The sequence below is a fragment of the Lissotriton helveticus genome, chromosome 12 (genome assembly GCF_964261635.1).
Source record: "Lissotriton helveticus chromosome 12, aLisHel1.1, whole genome shotgun sequence".
In the NCBI taxonomy this organism is placed as follows: domain Eukaryota; kingdom Metazoa; phylum Chordata; class Amphibia; order Caudata; family Salamandridae; genus Lissotriton; species Lissotriton helveticus.
Genome location: NC_136073.1, coordinates 256,144,509 through 256,164,726, shown reverse-complemented (window position 1 = coordinate 256,164,726; position 20,218 = coordinate 256,144,509). Strand labels below are relative to the sequence as shown.

Genomic DNA, 20,218 nt, shown 5'->3' with positions numbered 1-20,218 from the left:
ATCCACCACCACCACATCCACCGCATCCACCACCGCATCCACCACCGCATCCACCACCACACCCACCACACCCACCACCACACCCACCACACCCACCACCACCACATCCACCACCACATCCACCACCACATCCACCACCACCGCATCCACCACCACCGCACCCACCACCACCACATCCACCACATCCACTGCCACATCCACCACATCCACTGCCACATCCACCACATCCACTGCCACATCCACCACATCCACTGCCACATCCACCACATCCACTGCCACATCCACCACATCCACTCATCCACGCAACGCCACTCATCCACGCAACGCCACTCATCCACGCAACGCCACTCATCCACGCAACGCCACTCATCCACGCAACGCCACTCATCCATTAGCAAAACGAAAAAGGTTAAACTCTTCTATTGCGAGACCTATTGCATTTTCAATGCTTGTTCAAGTCTTGTGCTTGTGCCTTATAATCCTTGATCTGGGTGCAGTTCCGCCTTAATCGCAGAAATTGTCCATAAGGTAAATTTGTCCGTAAATGACGCGGATGGAAGCTGTCATATCGGAGGAGGCAGTTCCTTGCGGTTGGTTTAAAGTGTGTGGTGGTATGTAATTTTCCTTCCTCGTGGAAAATATTCAGATCAAGGAACACCAGTGTCTCATTAGAAACTGTATGGGTGAATTTTAAAAAACGATTCTGCAAGTTCAGCCATTCCATGAACTGTGATACCGTTTGATGGTCATCCTGCCAAATCACAAGCACATCATCGATGTACCTTCTCCAGGTAGTGATGTGTTGTCTATATGGGTTGCTGGTGTGTAAGATTTTTGTGCTTTCCAAGTGGTGGACGTACAGTCCCGCTAGGCTCGGCGCGAATGTACTGCCCATGCTCGTGCCGTGGCTCTGGAGGTAGAGGGTCCCATCGAACTCAAAAAAGTTTTTCGTTAGTGCCAAAGTGATGCATTCCATTACAACACCACGTGGGGTCTGGTACTTCCAGTTAGCACTGTACAAAACCTCCTCAATTATAGATATGGTTTCATCATGAGGGAGGCTAGTGTACAGGCTTTCCACGTCCAGACTTAGCAATAGTTGGCTGTTTTGATCAAAGTTGAGGTCTTGTAAAAGTTGCAGAACCGATTTGGTGTCTTTGAGATAGGTATCGGTCCCTTGTACCAAGGGGCGCAGAAAAGCATCTGAGAATTTTGACAAAGGTTCCAGGATGGAGCCTATCCCCGAGACAATCGGTCTACCAGGTGGGTTTTCCAGACTCTTATGAATTTTGGGGATGCAGTAAAAGTAGGGTGTTCTTGGTGTTTTCTGAACTAAGAACTCAGCCTCCTTTTTTGACAACCAGTTATGTGCCAAGGCTTCTTCTATCATGCCCCCGATGGTGATCCTGATTGATTCAGTCGGGTCTAGGGGTAGAATGGTATAATTCCATCGATCAGACAGCAACCTCAGGCACTCTTTTTTATAGGCTGCCGTTGTCTGTACCACTATTGCGCCCCCTTTTCTGCCAGACTCTACCTTGATGCCTGCATCCTGAATCCGAAGACTCCACATGACCGCGACCTTCCCGGTAAGCTGTTCCCATCGCCAAAGGACATCCCTGCTCCGGGGCCCCTGGGCTTTTGGGAGCATGACCAACAATGTCCCTACGTCTTCGAGCATCGGAACTTACCTGGGTAGCCGTTGGATTTCTTTGTGCAGTTTTCTGGCAAGCACCTGGCCAAACCGATTTCCCCCACCCCATTGAATTACATTGGGCTCCAGACACTGTGTTGGCACTTTGCAAGTGGCTGCCCCTAAGCCGCTGAGGGTGTTAGTTTGGTTCTGCCTTGTCCCCCTCCCCACTTTACATACCTTAACTCCAGGAGATTGACCCTGACACTGCTTTACTCACCTGTGAGCAGCACAACTTCAAGTACACCCATCTCCCGACCTCAAATTTGACTTCTACACTTGGCCGCCCCTGTGCTGCTGGTGGTGCACTCTTGGAACTAATTTGAACCCTGACTGGTGTTGACCAAAGACCCTGAAAACTGGATCTGTAAATCGAGTACTTACTTGCAAAAACAGCATTCTTATTTTCATCCTATAGGTGAACATTGCAAAGCTCGAAAATTGCACTAAGTGTCCACTTTAAGTATAAAGTATTTTTCCTGAAAAACGTAATTCCCTTTTTGCGAATATCTTGGGTTTTAAAATAAATCTTGAAAGAAGCTTGTTTTTCTCAAATTGGTGTGGATCTCCTTTTTGAGTTGTCATTTATTTATTAATGGGTGTATAACAAATGTCTTGCACTCCTGTAAGTTAGGACTAACGATGCTCGCCCACAGTACCACAAATGGCGCACCTTGGGTCTACATTGAGCCCTGTACACTTCTGGGGAATCTCTGGACTCTGTGCACGGTATAACCACTTAGAGGTGTACCATATACAGAGTTAGCTTCCTGCATTCCTGCTTCATAGCCCTGCCCCCTATTCTCTGCAAAGCAATACATAACAATCCCACTCACTACTGTGCCTACCCCTCCCAAGCAAATCACTTGAACATCAGACCAAACTTGAACATACATCTGAAAAACTTGAACATACATCTGAAAAACTTGAACATCAAAACACAATCCCCTCTTCCTTATGGGTGCCCATACCACCACCCCTGTGCCTCTTCTTCTAAGACCAGACGGATTGCTGATGGGCCAAGTTATGTTCCCTCAGTTGAGGACACAGTCAACTGTATCCACCCTACAAAGCGAGCCAGGCCCGAGCTTCAGCAGAGTCTAATTCAAGGGAACATAGAGCTCAGAATACAAGGATGATGTACATTGGTCTAACCCGACTGCCAGAAAATGTGAGAGCTGGAATGTGTATGATTCTCCCAGGGACTGTGCAGTGCTACATTTGAGCTGCAGGGCTTCAGAGCAGAGCTTTGAACACCAGCTCTCATTATTTTACAATGTAAGCACTAGGTCTGCGAGACGTTTAACAGGTCGCAACCCATTGGGACCATCATAAGAGATCGCACTGCATAGTGAAAATAATTTGCTGTTCCAAGTTTCCACTAATAGACGCTTTTTCCTTCCATTCCTACTTTTCCATTTTCTTGAAACATCACTGCAGTGCCCTTCCCCTTTACACCTCAACTGAGGGTTGAGCATTCCACAAGAACTTCCTCACATCTGGTAAATGAGATAACTGAAACAGATGGCTTGCAAGAATGGGCATATTTCTGCAGGGAAGTGGGAGTCCTAGAGGCCTATTACATTTTGAATGAGAACATATTGTTCCACAAGGACTGACAGTTTTATATTTGAGGGTTTGGTAATTCTCTGCATGTTGCCTATTAGCCACATTAAAGCTGTGAGTACGGTGGTTTCACAGTAGAGTTCATGTTCTCTGCTCTGACTTAAAATATACAATCAGCCTTATCCGGAAGGTGAGAAATGGTTGATCTGATGTGAATTCCCATTTTGGAAGAGATTCAGGTGGGATTGCTTTATTTCAGAATTTGGAGGCCCATTTGAGGGTGTCTGTTTGTGTGAACATTGGAAGATTGTGCACTCTGAAATAATGATTCATCTGTTAGATGTGATTAATTCAAGATTACTGTCCAGTGAAAACGGAACTGTGGAAATAAGTGGGCAGTCTGTAGCCAGATTCCATTCAGGACGTTAAATTGTATCCCTACCTATTCATTTTTATCTGATGAGTACATTTATATTTTTGTATGATTCCATTTTTTTGCCAGCTGTTATTGAACGCCCTTGTGACTCCTTGCCACAAGTCTCTAAGCAGATGCGAATAATGCAGTGTCTCTCCAGAGTTGAAGAAGGAGAAAACCCAGGTGAGTCATATGCCAGTTTACATACATTGGTAAGCATAAAGGTGATACATATAGTGTATTTTCTTGTTATTCATGTGTTTATTTAAAGTAGTTTGAGTATGTATTGATTTGATTTAGATTTAGACAAATCTGATGAAGAATGATAGGAATTCAGTAAAAAACAGTTAGTAATAACAAAGACAAATGCATAAAAAATACATACTTATGCCAGTACACAAGCAGGTTACTAATTACGTACAATATGCCAATATATTCCTAAATTATGGAGAAATTGACCAGTTAAGCTGTGGACCTAGGGACGCTTATAAGTTCTGGAATGACGAAAGGCAGTTCAGACTTGACTGAGGAGGCCACTCCATGGAAGTAGTTTAATGACCTTGAGGTAGCACGGAATATCTTGAAATCTCCAAATAGAGTGATGTGAGTTGAGTGTAAAGAGCAAGCCAGGGTGTAATATGCCAATATAACTCAGACTGACTGTATGATAATTCATTGGTTTGAACTCAAGGGGGAGTAGTTTTCATTAGACATTTGTGTTTGACAGAGTGCCTTTGTGCTTGATGAAGGTGGAATGATGTTGGTAGTGCCTCTCGATTGTCCTCATGGTGAAATTTAGTATTTTGTCGAGGGAGTCTAGAGTACTGCAGGAGTCTCATAAGCAAACCTTTGAAGTGCAGTAATATATCTTACACATGGTCAGTTTATGTGGTAGAGATTTGGCAATCTTGAAATTGATGTATGTCTGAATTTAGGACTGTTTTAGATGCTTGAGCATCAATGATGTCATTGAAAAATAATAATTCCAATTGTGTGCTAGGGGTAATTTTTTTTTAAAACTTATTTTATTGTCAAATTTCACATATGTTGCAGGACTCTGTACCCCAGAGACAACTGCAGTATCAGACATTACAGCAGCAAAAAGGCAATCAACTTTTTCTTTTTTTTGGCAGACAACTAAGACACATGACTATAAGTGTCAATTAGAATAGCAAGACCCTCCCCAGCTCTCTCCTCCAACACCCTCCCCCCGAGTCGCACAACATCCTTAAAGTCCATTCCGTGACTATGGTGTATAGTTGTGGGCGTGGTAGAAGGGACGACCGTGACACCAAGCAATGGGGTTAAGGATGGCTTTATTTTTATGGCTCTGGCAGGTTTAGACATAAACGTCTTTTTGTTTCTAAACGTCAGTCTCTCTCGGGCGAACACGCTAGGGTCCGTGGCGATGGTTTTCTCTTTCCTTTACTCGGGTGTAGAATGGTTGGTCTCCCCGGTATCTCCGGTATCAGGTGTTCTCTCCGCTGCCTCAGTCTCGGGTGCATGAAAGAAACCAACAGAAAGGGAGCCGTTAGGGTCCAGTCCACAATGGGGTTGCACCAGGGGGTCCGGGGTATGTGAGGGAAACCCAGTGTATCGTGCCTCTTTATTTTACAGTGCTTGGCGTGCTTGTGAGGTGGGGAAGAAAAGGAAGGAAAAGGGGTGGGAATGGGAGAGTGGATGGGACGGGAACAAAACACAGGGTAGGAACGAACAGGGTCTATTTGCACTATCTACACGTTTTTGCTTTGCCTCCCCAGCCAAGCCGCCCAACGCCGCCGTACCTGTGACAGCCACACTCCTCCCTCGGGAGCGTGGCACGGCGGTCCACAGGGTCGTTGGCCTCCTGGCTTCTCTCCGACTTCCGTCTCTTCGTCTCCTCCGTGATATTCCTCCGGGCTGGCTTTCTCCACGTTCTCCTCGATGTCGCCTCCGTCCTCCGTTCCTATTGCTTCCGCCTGTCTCTCCTCCTCCTCCGAGGTGCTAGCACACCCAACGAACAGGACTTCCCTGCTTTTCTCCAATCCCGTCGCTCTGACGTCCTTTGGGGGAGTGTCCACCTCGTCTACTGAGAACGCCCAGATAAAGGAGCCGCTGTTGTGGTCGTCTTCCGGATCGCTTCGTCCTTCGTCCCATCGTCCTGACTGAAAAGAAGGAGTCGATGGTTGGTCAGCAGGGTGAGGGTTCCACCAATCACGTGAGGTAGGCGCCCCCACCTCGTTACAATAGTACAGAAAAGAAAATAGCAGAAACACACACACTCCCATACCCCCCCGCCCCACGCTAGAACTAGCCCATACGCCCCAGCAGTTACCCCAAGGGAGGATCTTCCACCACCACTGGAGGCTCCAACCACCAACCGCGATAGTCCGCCCAATGTTTCCATATTTTATAATGCTTACGTGGGCATCCCCTGGCGACAAAGATTGGCTGTTCTAGCCCCATACAAAAGTCTAGCCCATTTTTCCATGCTGCTACCGAGGGAGCCCGGGGATCCCTCCACGTCTTAGCAATATTGCGTTTCGCCAGTGTGAGGCCCAGCTGCATCAGATGTCTTTTATATACATTGCCCCGTATGCCCTCCATGACGTGAAGCAGGGCGAACTGTGGCGCACGCGGGAGCACCCACCCCAACACGTCCGATATGCAGGAGAACACCCCCCTCCAAAATCGGTCTAGGGATAGACACTGCCGGACGGTATGCATAAATGTGCACTCCTCCCGGCCACAGCGAAGACATTCCGGGGAAGCAATTAGTCCCGCCCGCCACAGTCAACCCAGAGTAAAGTAGACCCTGTGTAGGAACTTAAATTGAATGAGGCAGAGACGCATTGCTATAGCTGTTCCCCTGGGGGCCGCAAGGGCCTCCCTCCAATCCCCCTCCTGAAGCCTCTGAAGTGTGCGGCAGCAGTGAGTAACTAAGGACTGATAAATCCGGGATATCTTCTTTGACTCTAAATCTCCCATGAAGAACTTCGCCTCCAGTGGGCTAAAGTCAGGTAGGGATTCCAGGCCCTCTAGGCTGGGGGACAGCACATGAAGGAATTGAAGATACTGATAGAACTGGGATCGGGCATGCTAAATTCCACCTGCAAATCTCTAAAGGACTTAAGTGTTGTACCCCTCATAACATCACCTAGGGTTGAGATGCCTATAGCATCCTAGCCCTGGAAGCCCTGCAGAGCCGCCAGGTCAGGCAAACGCCCCTTATGCCATAGGGGGGTTTCTTGGGTCAGGGTATTCCACCATCCCATGCGCGGCAACGCCTACCTCCAAATTTGAAACACAACCCACGTGGCTGGTGGCAACGGGCCCCGCAACGGCGCTGAGTAAAGAATAGTCTGTAGTGTATGGGACCCCATGGGTCAACGCTCCAATACATATGCCGGGTCCCCCCTGTCATCATACCACCACTCATTGAGGACCAATAAATGCGAGGCCTGATAATACGAGAGAATGTCCGACGTCGCAAGTCCTCCGCAATAGGTGGAGAGAAAACATGTGCGTAGCGCCACCCACACTGCACCCCCTTCCCACAGGAACTGCCCAAGCACATAATTCACCAGCCAGAACCATTTGGGGGGGATCGGGTATGGGTGATTCTGTAGCTGGTATAGTAACCGGGGAAGCGCTACCATCTTAAATATAGCAGATCTACCATAGAGTGTCAAAGGCATGCGCGACCAGATTTTGATATCTGCCCGGACTCGTTCCCATGTCGGTACCTGGTTCCGCTCCCAGGAGATGGCCGGCACATCCGACAGAAACACCCCCAGGTATCTAAGGCCCCCTACCTGAATCGAGGACGCCCATGTACCTACCTTCACCCGATCCCCCAGAACCCACAGCGTGGATTTGCGTGGGTTCGTATAGAGCCCAGACGTTTCCCCGAAGATCTGCATGATCCGCAGGAGCCGTGGCCCTGTTCTGTCCAAGGCTGAGAGGAAAAAAAGGACATCATCCGATTATAGTGCGATCCTGTCCGACAGACGCGGAGTCCACTCAAAACCTCTGATCTGTGCGTCGATACGCACCCACGCCGCCAACGGCTCCATGGCTAGGGCGAATAAATATGGCGACCTGTCTGGTGCCCCGCCGATGGAGAAGCTAGAAGAGACCGCCCCGGCCACCTGTACCGACGCCGTCAGATCTGTATATAGGAGTAACAAATATGATATGAAATATGGGCCTAAATTAAATCTGCACAGCAGTGCGAACAAATACACTGAACTTAGGGAATCAAACGCCCTGTCCATGTCTGCCAGGGGGAGCGCCGCCGGTTCCCCTGTCTGTCGGGCCACCGCCATCGCTACATGTGCCCACCTTATGTTGTGCCTAGTCGCCCTCTGGGGCATAAATCCGGCCTGGTCCGGGTGTACTAGTGTCGCCATGTGAGGCAGGAGGCGGTTAGCCAATGCTTTGGCCAGGACTTTAGCCCCCACTTTTAGGAGGGAGATAGGACGATAGGAGGCGTGTTGCTCCGGGGTCGTCCGGGCTTATGGAACACCACCACTTCCGCGTGCCTACAGTCCGGGGGGTAGACGGCCCTCCTCCCTGGCCTCCTCCAAGGCAGCCCAATAGTAAGGGGCCAGCTATAAGTTGTACCTTTTGAAGAACTCACTTGGGAACCCACAGGGGCCAGGTGCCTTCCCAGAGTTGAGCTCACCCAGGGCCGCGCCCAGCTCCTCATCAGTCAGAGGGAGCTCCAGCCGATTACGTACCTCATCCGATACCGCCTTAGGTGGCAGATCCGCTATGAATTTGTCTACGGTAGTCTCCGGTAAGCACTCCCGAGGGGCATATAAATCTGCATAATATGCAGCAAAACTCTCTGCTATGGCCCCAGGGTCCGTAATTGGCTTCCTCGCCTCATCCAAGACACCCGGGAGGGCCTGGGCATGGAAAGTGCCCTGGCAAAGCCGGTGGAGCATCTTGCCGGACTTGTCCCCCCATTGACATATTCTGCTCCGCGTCGCTAGCCAAACTTGTCGGGCCTCGTCCATCAGGAGAGCAGCATAAGACTGCTGTTGTAGTAGCAGTCGTCTCACCGCCTGCCCCTCACCTGCGTCCCGGCTCTGGCGCTCAAGCACCTCTACCTCTGCTTCCGCCCGTACCTGGTCTTCCCTGCGTTTCCTATGGGCCGCCACGCACTAGGCTATGTCCTCCCCTCGCAGGGTAGGCTTTAGAGCCTCCCATAATGTCCCGGCACTAGAGACCGTTCCCTCAAAGATGGTGAAATAATTCGCGATCGCCTCGCTCATGTGCTTCCCATACTCCTCACTCTGCAGGTGCCACACCTAGAGACGCCAACCTAATGACTGTCGCCCCCTGCCCATCCGAAGCACAACCGATATCGGGGAGTGATCCGAAAGACCACGGGGGAGAATCTCAGCCGACGCCACTCTACCAGCCACCATTTGGGGAACGAAAATGTTATCGAGTCTGGACAAGGACTTATTGACCGCCGAAAGATATGTGTACTCTCGTTTGTCCCCATGTAGGTGCCGCCACGCATCTACCCAGTCAAGACCCCTTGTCATAGGGTGCAGTTTCGTGGGTTGTCCACCTGCCAGCCCCCCCTGCCCTGCTCCTGTCCTTGACTACATCCATTACGTCGTTCCAATCCCCGCCTACCATGAATGGCACATCTGGCATGTCGGCCCATAAGGTAAGTATCTTCTCCACCAGCGGCCACTGTAAGGGAGGGGGGCATATACGCAACCTAGTATCAGGGGGTCCTCTCCAATCATACCTCGGATGAACAAATAGCACCCCTGCGTGTCAGCCCACTGTTTCGCATGTATGTATGGGACTCTGCGATGTACCAGAATTGCCACCCCCTCAATCCTTTTGTGAACCCGGCATGAACAATTTGCTGGAACCCATATCGCTGTAGACATAGGGCCTTCGTATCCATGAGATGGGTTTCCTGCAACAAGAGGATGTCTGCTCCGGCCCTCTTCGCCTGACAAAGTATAGCCCGCGTTTGATTTTGGCCAGGACCCCGCGCACATTCCAACTGACAATGCGGAGGGTCCAAAGGGACACCTGACCCCTATCAGTCCGACCAGTGATTAGTGAGCGGGCATAGCCATATAGCAGACGGGGAGCCGCGAAAGTGCGCGTGTATAGTGTAATGGACCCTTCGTGAAAGTGCGACTCGTACCTTAAAACAAACCCCCCCACCCTATACCTCAAGAAAGCTGAAGTATCTGTCGCGGCAGGATTGGCTCCCCGTCCCCAACGGGGGGACGAGGGCCAATCCAGCCCATGAATCCCCAACTTACAGCACATGTCTTCCGGTCATATCCCCAACTAATACCAGACAGGTGGGGATGTAGCCCACATCGAGAGCCCCGCCAAATATAGAACAAAACATGCACCAGATTCAGCTAAAAGAACACCACGGCACCATAGTGATAACAGAGATTAAGGGTCCAATGTCTGTTGTCCAGGAGCAGGACCCCCGCAGGAGGAGGCCCCGCAGGACATAGAGCGCCGCCGCGATCGGGATCTCCTATCGCCCCTCCGCCGCTGTCCTCTGGGTCCCTTTAACGGCACTTCGCTCGATGAAGATTCCGACTCCCGCCCAGGCGGCGTGTGCACCCGTACCCGAACCGTTTCATCTGTTCATTTAAATACCTCCTCTGGGGTGTCAAAGAAGTGGGTGCGGGAGCGGTATACCACCCGCAGGCGAGCCGGGAACAGAAGAGCGTATGGGAGCTTGAGATCCCTAAGGCGGGCCTTCGCCGCCATGAACGACTGGCGCTGTTGTTGTACCAGACGCGTGTAGTCCGGAAATATCGGGATACGTGTTTTTTCATAGAGTAGCGGTTCTTTGGCCCGGGCCTGGTTCAGTATGGCATCGCAATCAAGATAGTTTAAGAGTTTTGCAATCACAGGCCGTGGGCGGGCCTCCACGGGGGCTTCTGGATAAGCATTCTATGGGCCCGCTCCACCACGAAGCACCGGGACATAGGCTCCGGAGTGAGCCAGCTTTCGAGCCATTGGGTAAGGAATTGTTCCATATTGCCATTTTCGCATCCCTCCGGAAATCCGACAAAGCGTAGGTTATTCTGCCGGGCCCGTCCTTCTGCATCTTCGACCCGGAGCACCAGGCCCTTTTGAATATTCTCCATGCTCGCCACCTTTTTGCTTCAAAGCCGCTACGTCATCTTCTACTCCTGAGATGCGGGTCTCCGTTTCAGTGATACGGGCCACTGCATTCCGCAGGTCCTGTTGCAGTAGCATGACGTCCGAGCCCACCGCCCCGATCTTGGCATCCAGCATGTCCTGGGATTGGGTAATCGCCGCCATCAGGGCTGCGTTGTCTGAAATGGCCTCCTGCTGGCCCCCAGTAGCACCAGTGAACTTGTCAATGGGCCCTGCTTAGTCGAGCCACCGCCACCTTGTCCCTCGTCATGGCAGCTTGCAGTGGTCTCCTCTCTGATTCGGGCAGGGCCAAACCCGGTGTTGGCGCAGCGACTCCCTCAGCGCAGATACACTCCAACCAACTCCGACCCTGATCCAACTCCGGAGGGGAAACGTCCCCCATCCAGGGCCAGCAAGTCACTCCAGGAGCCCACGTCCGGCAGCGGGCCCCCTACAAGGTGTGCGCGGTCTGACCAGCCGCCGACGCAGTCACACTGTTGGGCGATAGGGAGGGCCCCTCTCCTCTGCAAGCACACCCCAGCAGCGTGGCCCCACCACGACCAACGTCCCTGGGCCCGGCGGTCCGGCCAACCATCGGTGCGGGTATCCCGAATTCCTTACTCTCCACCCCAGCGGCCCGACTGCGCCGCTTATCTCAAACTGGGGGGGGAGGGGAAATAGGACTCAGCAGGACCCTGTACCTCCATACCAGGGGCCCTCCCTCTCCCGGGGCATCCACCGCCAAGAAATGCCAGAGTGTTCCAGATGTGCAGCCAGGAATTGCTGTGCCAGCCCCTCTGCAGCCCTCCTCACCTGCACGGCCCGCCCTGGCCGTTGTGCCTCCGCATTAAAGCCCGCTCTATCAACGATGGGGCTGCGTGATGCCGGCCTATCGCAAGGCCGTTGCACCTCACCACTAGGGAGCCCCTAGTGGACCTCCAGATCCACCGGTGAGGCCACAAGCCAGGCCACCGCGTCAATAGGTGTCTTGAGAGGGGGGGTCGGGGGGGGGGTGAGAATAGGGCACTGGCGAAAGGAAGGGCTCCAGGTACATTCCCCCACAGTCTCCCCCCGCGGCCCAATCGTGCTGCCGGTCCCCGGGTGGGGCCTACGGTGGAGCCCCGCAGGAGGAAACGTGGCCACACTCGCCTCTGATATCCCCGTCACCGCTGCCCACACCATCGGCTACAGCGCCGACTACCAGTATCCCGCAGCTCGGGCCACAACTTTCAGCCCGGTCCACTACTCCTCAACGGGCCGGCCCAGTTCAGCCGTCGTGCTTGTCTCTCACAGCCAGTCTCCGACGGTGTTACCAAGCCTCCGAGGGCCGATATGCCCCCCGATGTCTGCCCTCAGCTGCTTGGCGGGGGCTCCCAAAGACCCGCGCGTCACCGCTGCCCACACCATCGGCTACAGCGCCGACCACCAGGATCCCGCAGTGCAGGCCACAACTTTCAGCCCAGCCCGCCACTCCTCACTGGGCCGGCCCAGTTCAGCCCTAGTGATTGTCTCTCACAGCCAGTCTCTGGCAGTTGAACCAAGCCTCCAAGGGCCGATATGCCCCCGATGTCCGCCCTCATCCTCAGCCGCTCGGAGGGGGCTCCCAAAGACGCATGCAGCACCAGCTGGCTGGATCAGGCTTCACGCGCAGCGTTTCACCCCCACTGGGCACGCCAAACTCCACGCCCCGGCTCCTCCGCTGAGCACTGGGCCGCTCCTCGTGCGTGGTCCAGACACCCTGTTTCAGCTGTTTCGGGTGCCTCACCAGGCAGAAACTGCAGCTAGTTAGTGCTCGAAAATCACTGCCAGGAGCTCACAGGGGTTGGAAGGAGAGTCAGAATAATTGCAGGATGTGTGTTGGCCTGGACGGAGCTTGCCTAGCACATGGCCGCCATGATGGCTCGCTAAGCCACGCCCCGTGCTAGGTGTAATTTGCCCACAAAGGTTCCAGAAGACCGGAGCGATGACAAGCCTTCAAATGGAAAGAAGTGACACAGTACTTGTCCCTAAAAATAGACAATGCAGATGAGTAAATGATATGGATTTTAGAGAAGGGGGTATGCAGTGCAGTACTGCTGAGAGCCACTGTGTAGGAGAAGAGCATTTGTGGCTTGTGTAAGTGAGAGGAAATGCCAACAAAGGAGAGGTGGTGTAGATGTGAAAACGATAGCGCCCAATCATGTCCAGGGAATCACTGATGCAGTTGTAGGCTGGGTGTCCATTATGTAGAAGCCTGGAAACAGAATGACTGTTAAGAGAGAGGAGTTGAGAATCTTTCAAGTGCTGTGATAGCATACTTGGTCACAGTGTTACATACACTAGTGAGATTGAAGAGGGTAACAATGGAAGAGAGATGATTGTGGTTGGTAGCGGTTTGGAAGTTGCAGTTATTAGCGTAATCTCTGTGAAGTGAAGTTGGGCAATACCAGATTGCAATGGGTTAAGCTGGTTAAAGTATGAACAACCAGCAAGCTGGTAGGAAAACAAATCCGCATGTGTTTTCAAACAGTTGAGTTGAAGGGGAGTTTAGATGCATGACAGTAGATGAGTGGAGAAGAGAGGTATGCTGTATTTGTTCTTATTTTATTTTATATAAGCCAAACTATAACACATTTAAAACATTCTGGGTAGGTGAAATATGTTTTATTGGTGTGGTTAGTCCTGTAGTTTTGTGCACCAGGACATGGATACGATTGTCTTTAAATTTAAATTTATCAATAGCAGTTTCACATTTTTTCCATAAATGGAGCTGAAAACTATACTTGGCTATGTACATTAATACAAATACTTTGTTTTTGGTTACATCCCTTGAGGTTTTGCTTTACGATTGCAACTTGGTGAGCTCCCCCACATCCTTGTATTCAGTTTCCATCATGTGCTTGGAGAATAATTTTTGACCTCAGCCTGGTGATGCTGGATGTTGGTTATGTCAGTTGTGTAACCTAGCCATACCATGCCAGATCAGTGTAGTGAGTGAGTCTTTGGTTTCTCTCTTTTTGGATGCCAGGCCCGTATCTCTCTTTTTTTAGGCGTTCAGTAAGTACTTAGTCTTGTGATCTCTGCTATTGCCAGGGATCTCTAGTAATGTTATGTATATTGAATGATGATCGTTCAGTTAATGTGGGCAGATTTCTGGACATTAAACATCTATTCCAAGATATGAGAGGCTAGACCACAGAGTTGTCCAATCCAGATTCTCAACAAAGTTGGAATCAGTTCATGTAGCATGTTGTATCGCAGTAACAACAAAGAAGAAACTAGGAGGTCTGTTAAATGAAGGAGAAGTGACCACGAGAAATTGACACACACTACTATCACAACTAACGGTGAGGGTCCATCAGTGATGAAAGAGTCCTATCAGCCCACCCATTTGGCGGAACCTCGTCATCTAGGACCTTATCAGCAGGTGCTCATATGGCCAAGCTCCAATGTACTTGCTTGGTACCAACAGTTCCCGTGCTGAAAGAAGATGAGTCCTCACTGCGAGTGGTACTGATAGGGTGCAGTGCTCAAGAGAAAAGTGCGTGGTTAAAATGGCGGTCAAGGTAGAAAAAATATTTTTATTGGTATCTCCCTGGACGTCAGATTAAAACAGATGTGGCAACAGTGTGACAATATCACTGTCAGGTAAGCATCTAGGAATTAGGCCAACATGTTTCTGCCTTTCATGTGTAGTTTTAGAGGCATTCGTCAGGGCCAAGCTGTAAAATCGGCTACTGCAACATCTATTGTGTTCTCTATATAGAAAAATTAATTAAGAAAACAAAACAAACTATATGGCATGGTTGTGATGGTAAGTTAAGTCATGTGGCTAGGTCAGCCACCCTACCGTCTCTGGTAAAACAACCATGCAGAGTTCAATCCTTTCCCAGCACTGTGTGGGAGTCAAGCCTCACCTCACCCGGCAACGGCTCGGATAGAGAGGCCCCGCTCTGTCCGTCGGTACCTCCGAGTGTGACCGGAACCGATGTTGTATCGCCCCATAGGAATTTGACTACCAAATTTCGAAATAGACTCATATAAGATCGTAATGGAAAATAACGCACAGTTGCCGTTTAGTACACATTGAATCTGCTCTTTCACCCCATTATTTTCAGCTTTTACCCACACAAATACCTAAAGGGTATACCTAGAGTAACATGTTCTGGTAAAACAGAGTGTGTGAACATTTCACAAATCTCATAATCTGAGTGTGGGCAGCTTTTGGATACACCAGAAACTCTTAGTGAGGTCCTTACTGTTAGTGCTTTGGCGCTCAGGCCAACCAACAGGCCCTTTTTACTTTTGCTTTTGAAGCCTTGAAAATTACTTGCATTTTTGTCTTTTTGTGTTTGGCTTTATTAGTGCATTAGTGCCAATGAGAGATCTCCAAACTATTTGTGTGAGTATGGGGAGTATAGGGAGTTGATTTAACCCATCTGTTGTTGAAGGACCCCTTCAGCTGTTGCATAGACAAATCAAAGCACAGTTGCATTTTGCATTGCATTATTATGTTTGCCTCTGCATGTGTTTTTAGTATTAAAGACTTCAAATGTATTCAGCTGTTGACAGCAATCTTGTAGCTTACTTCATATGGGCATAATCACGTGTTCGCACCATAAATGGGTTTAAACACACTTGCTCTTCATACTCCTGTCATCTAGTGTTGGGCTTGGACATTACAACTTGCTTTTCATTGAAGATGCTTTGAGTCACTGTGACTTCTCCCTTAGTCCACAATGCACATGGATACTGGATTTTTTTTCTCAATGTGGTTTGGGCATGCTGTGCGATTGCTCTTAGATCAATGTGTTCCTTGCCGGTTTTGGGAAATAACTGTTCCACTTTTCGGAACCGACATCTCACTCAATTTGAGGGTTCATCCAGTGGGAGCACCACTCTACTCCTCAACGCTTGGTTCATGATCGCTTTTCTTCAGTGCCCTGCCTGTTGGTGCCTCAGTCTTTAACTTCGCCGAGTCTTTTTTGATCTTTGCGGAGCTTGCCCCTTAGAATGCAGACAGGAATAGGCTCATGGAACACACACCCTTCCAATTTTGTTCAAGGAGAAATGTGAAGTACCCATGGGCAGACGAGCACCGCGCTTGTAAGTTCTGCCTCTACCCGACCACAGCAGACCTCGTTCGAGTGCTGCTTTGCCTTTCATTGCAAGAAACCTTGAAGTACTCCCAATGACCCTCTAAATCCACTGCCAGGTTGTACCAGATTACCCAGTGATACACCCAGCATGAAAGTGGGGCTCAGTTCAGGCTATAGGGACCCACCTCTAAGATGAGGAGAGCAAGCACATCCACATCACTGGCAAGCGTTCGGCAGTTGGTGCAACCACCCAGTGACACATTGCCAATAACTTGGCTTGCTATTGAGATACGTCCAGTTTCGTTGGGAGGAGATTGGGGCATTGATAAAGCACCCCCCTGAGAACTACAATTGGAGAGGGATGAGCTCGAAAGAAAGGTTAATTTTAATGCGAACATCCAATGTACACTTTACTCTGCCGCTTCCTGCATCATAAATGCCAGTATCCTGTACAGTCGTCATGCATGGCTTCATGTCTCTGGGTTCCATTCAGAGGTCCAACAACACCTTCTCAGCATTCCGTTTGAAAGGGACCATCTCATTAGATTCCAAGTGGGTGAGATGCTGAAACAAATATAAAAGGACACAAAGATTGTGAAGTTTATTGGTGCCTTGTAGTCTGCCATTCCGGGGGGCACTCCTCATAGACTGCGATCCAGGGACAGACACAAAACCACATCTTCTGGCCAAATGCAAACCTTGCCGAGTCAACTACAGACCTTACATGAGTCCCCAGCAAGCAGTGCATTCAATTTATGGTAAGTGGACATACTACCTATTCACAGGTCTATCACACTCCAAGGGTTTTTAGCTGTGGCGTCTGCTCATCTACACAAGGCGGGTATCCTTGTCATCCATGTCTTCTTGTACCATGATGACTGGCTGATCAAGAACAGCAGCTGTCAACAGTGCCTAGCACACACTCAGGTGCTTCTAACTCTACTCCACAGCTTAGGGTTCACCATAAATGCAAAGAAATTCCACTTTTAGCCGCAACAGAAATAGCCCTTCCTAGCTTCATTTTCAGTACACTTCTACACTTATTGTAATGAAGCTCCTGGTATGATAAGGAAACAATTGGTGTACGGAATGCTGGACAATGCAAACATTCACCCCCAGTCACAAGGATCTGGGTTAAATCCATCCTTCTTTTGCTCACCACACTACCCCAGTTTGGACCCAGCCATATGCAAATCAGTCTTGACCCTGTTCCTTGTGGGACCAGTCCAGCCCGACCTACCAAGCCAGGTCCTCCCTGGACCGGAAACAAGCATCCTGGGACTGGTTTCAGGGTATACACCTTCATCAGCCCGGCTAACTTGAATCCAGTGGTGCGGTGAGCACAGGACCAACGTCTGGGCATACCCTTCCCACTTAGGGCGACATATGCAAAAGAAACAATTGATGGACGGAATGCTGGACAATGCAAACATTCACCCCCAGTCACAAGGATCTGCGTTAAATCCATCATTCTTTTGCTCACCACACCACTCCAGTTTGGACCCAGCCATATGCAAATCAGTCTTGACCCTGTTCCTTGTGGGACCAGTCCAGCCCAAACTGCCATCCAGGTCCTCCCTGGACCGGAAACAAGCATCCTGGGACTGGTTTCAGGGTATACACCTTCATCAGCCCGGCTAACTTGAATCCAGTGGTGCAGTGAGCACAGGACCAACGTCTGGGCATACCCTTCCCACTTAGAGCGACATATGCAAAAGAAACAATTGATGAGGGAATGCTGTACAATGCAAACATTCACCCCCAGTCAAAAGGATCTGGGTTAAATCTATCATTTTTTGCTCACCACACCCCCACAGTTTGGACCCAGCCATATGCAAATCAGTCTTGACCCTGTTCCTTGTGGGACCAGTCCAGCCCGAACTGCCATCCAGGTCCTCCCTGTACCGGAAACAAGCATCCTGGGACCGGTTTCAGGGTATACACCTTCATCAGCCCGGCTAACTTGAATCCAGTGGTGCAGTGAGCACAGGACCAACGTCTGGGCATACCCTTCCCACTTAGAGCGACATATACAAAAGAAACAATTGATGGACGGAATGCTGGACAATGCAAACATTCACCCCCAGTCACAAGGTTCTGGGTTAAATTCATCATTTGTTTGCTCACCACACCTCCCCAGTTTAGACCCAGCCGTATGCAAATCGGTCTTGACCCTGTTCCTTGTGGGAACAGTCCAGCCCGACCTACCAAGCCAGGTCCTCCCTGGACCGGAAACAAGCATCCTGGGACCGGTTTCAGGACATCACGCTTCATCAGTCAGGCTAATTTGAATCTAGTGGTGCAGTGAGCACGGGGCCACCCTTCCCACTTAGGGCGACATCTGCAAAAGGGGTGAGGGTCAAGACTGATTTGCATATGGCTGGGTCCAAAGTGGAATGGCATGGTGAGCAAAAAACGATGGATTTAGGCCCAAATCTCTGTACTGGGGTGAATGTAAGACATTGTTCCGCATTCGGTCCATCAATTGTTCTTTTTGCATTTGTCACCTGAGTGGGATGGGTATGCCTAGACGTGGGTCCCGTGCTCTCCATGCCACTGGAGTCAAGCTAACCTGGCTGATGAGGGTTGAAAGCCCGAAACCTGTCCTAGGATGCTTGTTTCCAGTCCAGGGAGCACCTGGCCTGGCAGTTCAGGCTGGACTGTTCCCATTGGGTGCAGGGTCAAGACTGATTTGCATATGACTGGGTCCAAATTGGAATGGTATGGTGAGCACAAAAACGATGGATTTAGTCCCAGATCACTGTACTGGGGTGAATGTAAGATATTGTTCTTCATTCTGTCCATCAATTGTTCTATGCAGGATGGCATCCTGCATAGCAATTGTGTTGCAAAGCAGATTAGACTCGCTCAAACAGTGTCTTGCGAGTAATGGTTACACGCGGAGGGTCAGTGGTAAGATAGAGTGTTGATTAAGGACACTGCTCTGTTCTTTCTGCAATGGTGGAACAGCAACAACCTGTTGCTCATCAAGGCTTTCTTGGACCCTCCATCCATAAGTGGCCATTGCCAATAATGCATCACTCACTGCGTGGTGCGCACATCCTTGGCAACATGACTGTGCAAGGACACCTCACTACCAGGGTTGATGCACCAAATAGCTTGAGCTGATGATTATCCAACTAGCCCTCAAAGCTTTCTACAAGCTTGTGTATGGCAAAGTTGTCCTCGATAGGCAAACAACATAACGGACATCTATTACATACAAACATAGGGGGGTTCCCAGTTCCCCGCTGTCTGCACTAGCTAAGGAGATCTGGAACTGGACAGTCTGCAACAGGATGCATCTTTTTAGTGTAGCACCTACAAGGGATGGACAACAAATTTGTGGATGTGTAAAGCAGGATGCATCATTAAGTCCATAAATAGGAAGTCCATACCCAAGTCCTCCACTGGTACTTCTGCCACCATTGACCTCTTTGCCATCCCAGATAACGCAAAATGCCTAAGCTTTACCTCAAGATACCTACACCCACAGTTTATGGTTTAAATCTTTTTATTTACAGGCAATTAAGACAAAGGGATACAGCAATTAAACAATTGTGTCCAGCATCTATATAGTGTATGCCAGTCTCCATCGCAGTTGTCTCTTAACTTAATATGTGGATGTTACCTGTTATTTTAACATAATAATTGAAATAACAAAGAAACAAAACACTAGCCCTCCCATCCTCCTTTCCCACCCTCCTCCAGTACTCAGTGCGAAGACATTTGACCTTATTGTTTTAGGGAGGTGTAGTTCTACTTGTGCTACTCCTCCTCAGAAAGTTGGAGGATGCGCAGGTATTTGGGACAGGTAAACTCTCTGAATTCAGTGACCAGGAGACTGAGAAATGGTTGCCATATTTCGCAGAACGATGCCTTAGATGTGGTGAGGGTGGCGGACATACTTTCTATCCCTAGTATGTACCATATCCTGTGGAGCCAGCCAAGATGTGTAGGAGTAATAGCTGCCCGCCAGTGTGTAAGAATGTTCTGGAACGCTGCTCCAAGTGCTAGCCCTATCTCCCTACCTCCACGAGATTTAAGTGGGATGGTCAATGGATTGGGTAAGCCCAAGACTGTAAAGGCCAGAAACCGGGGGATCTGAGTGTCAAAATGTGTGTCTATTTCGTCCAGTATGCTGCAATCCTCGGACATTCCCATAGTATGTGTAGAAGCGTGCCTGGCTGACCGCATCCCCGCCAAAAGTCAGGGCTTCACTCTGGGTTACTTTTATTAAGGTGTACCGGAGTCAAGTACCAGAGTGTTGCTATGTTAGTGGCCGTCTCCATGCTAGCTGTGTTCCGTGCATTG

At 49.9% G+C, this 20,218-nt stretch overlaps 1 protein-coding gene across 2 annotated transcripts in view; it reads left to right on the top strand.

Moving 5' to 3' along the window:
• The window catches only part of TERF2 (telomeric repeat binding factor 2), a 578,117-nt gene that overhangs the window by 25,976 nt on the left and 531,923 nt on the right, over positions 1–20,218 (top strand). For both annotated transcript variants that reach the window (XM_078668354.1, XM_078668355.1), the window contains exon 2: positions 3,762–3,857. In XM_078668354.1, the coding sequence (XP_078524480.1) occupies positions 3,762–3,857 (96 nt within the window). The remainder of the gene's footprint in view (positions 1–3,761; positions 3,858–20,218) is intronic.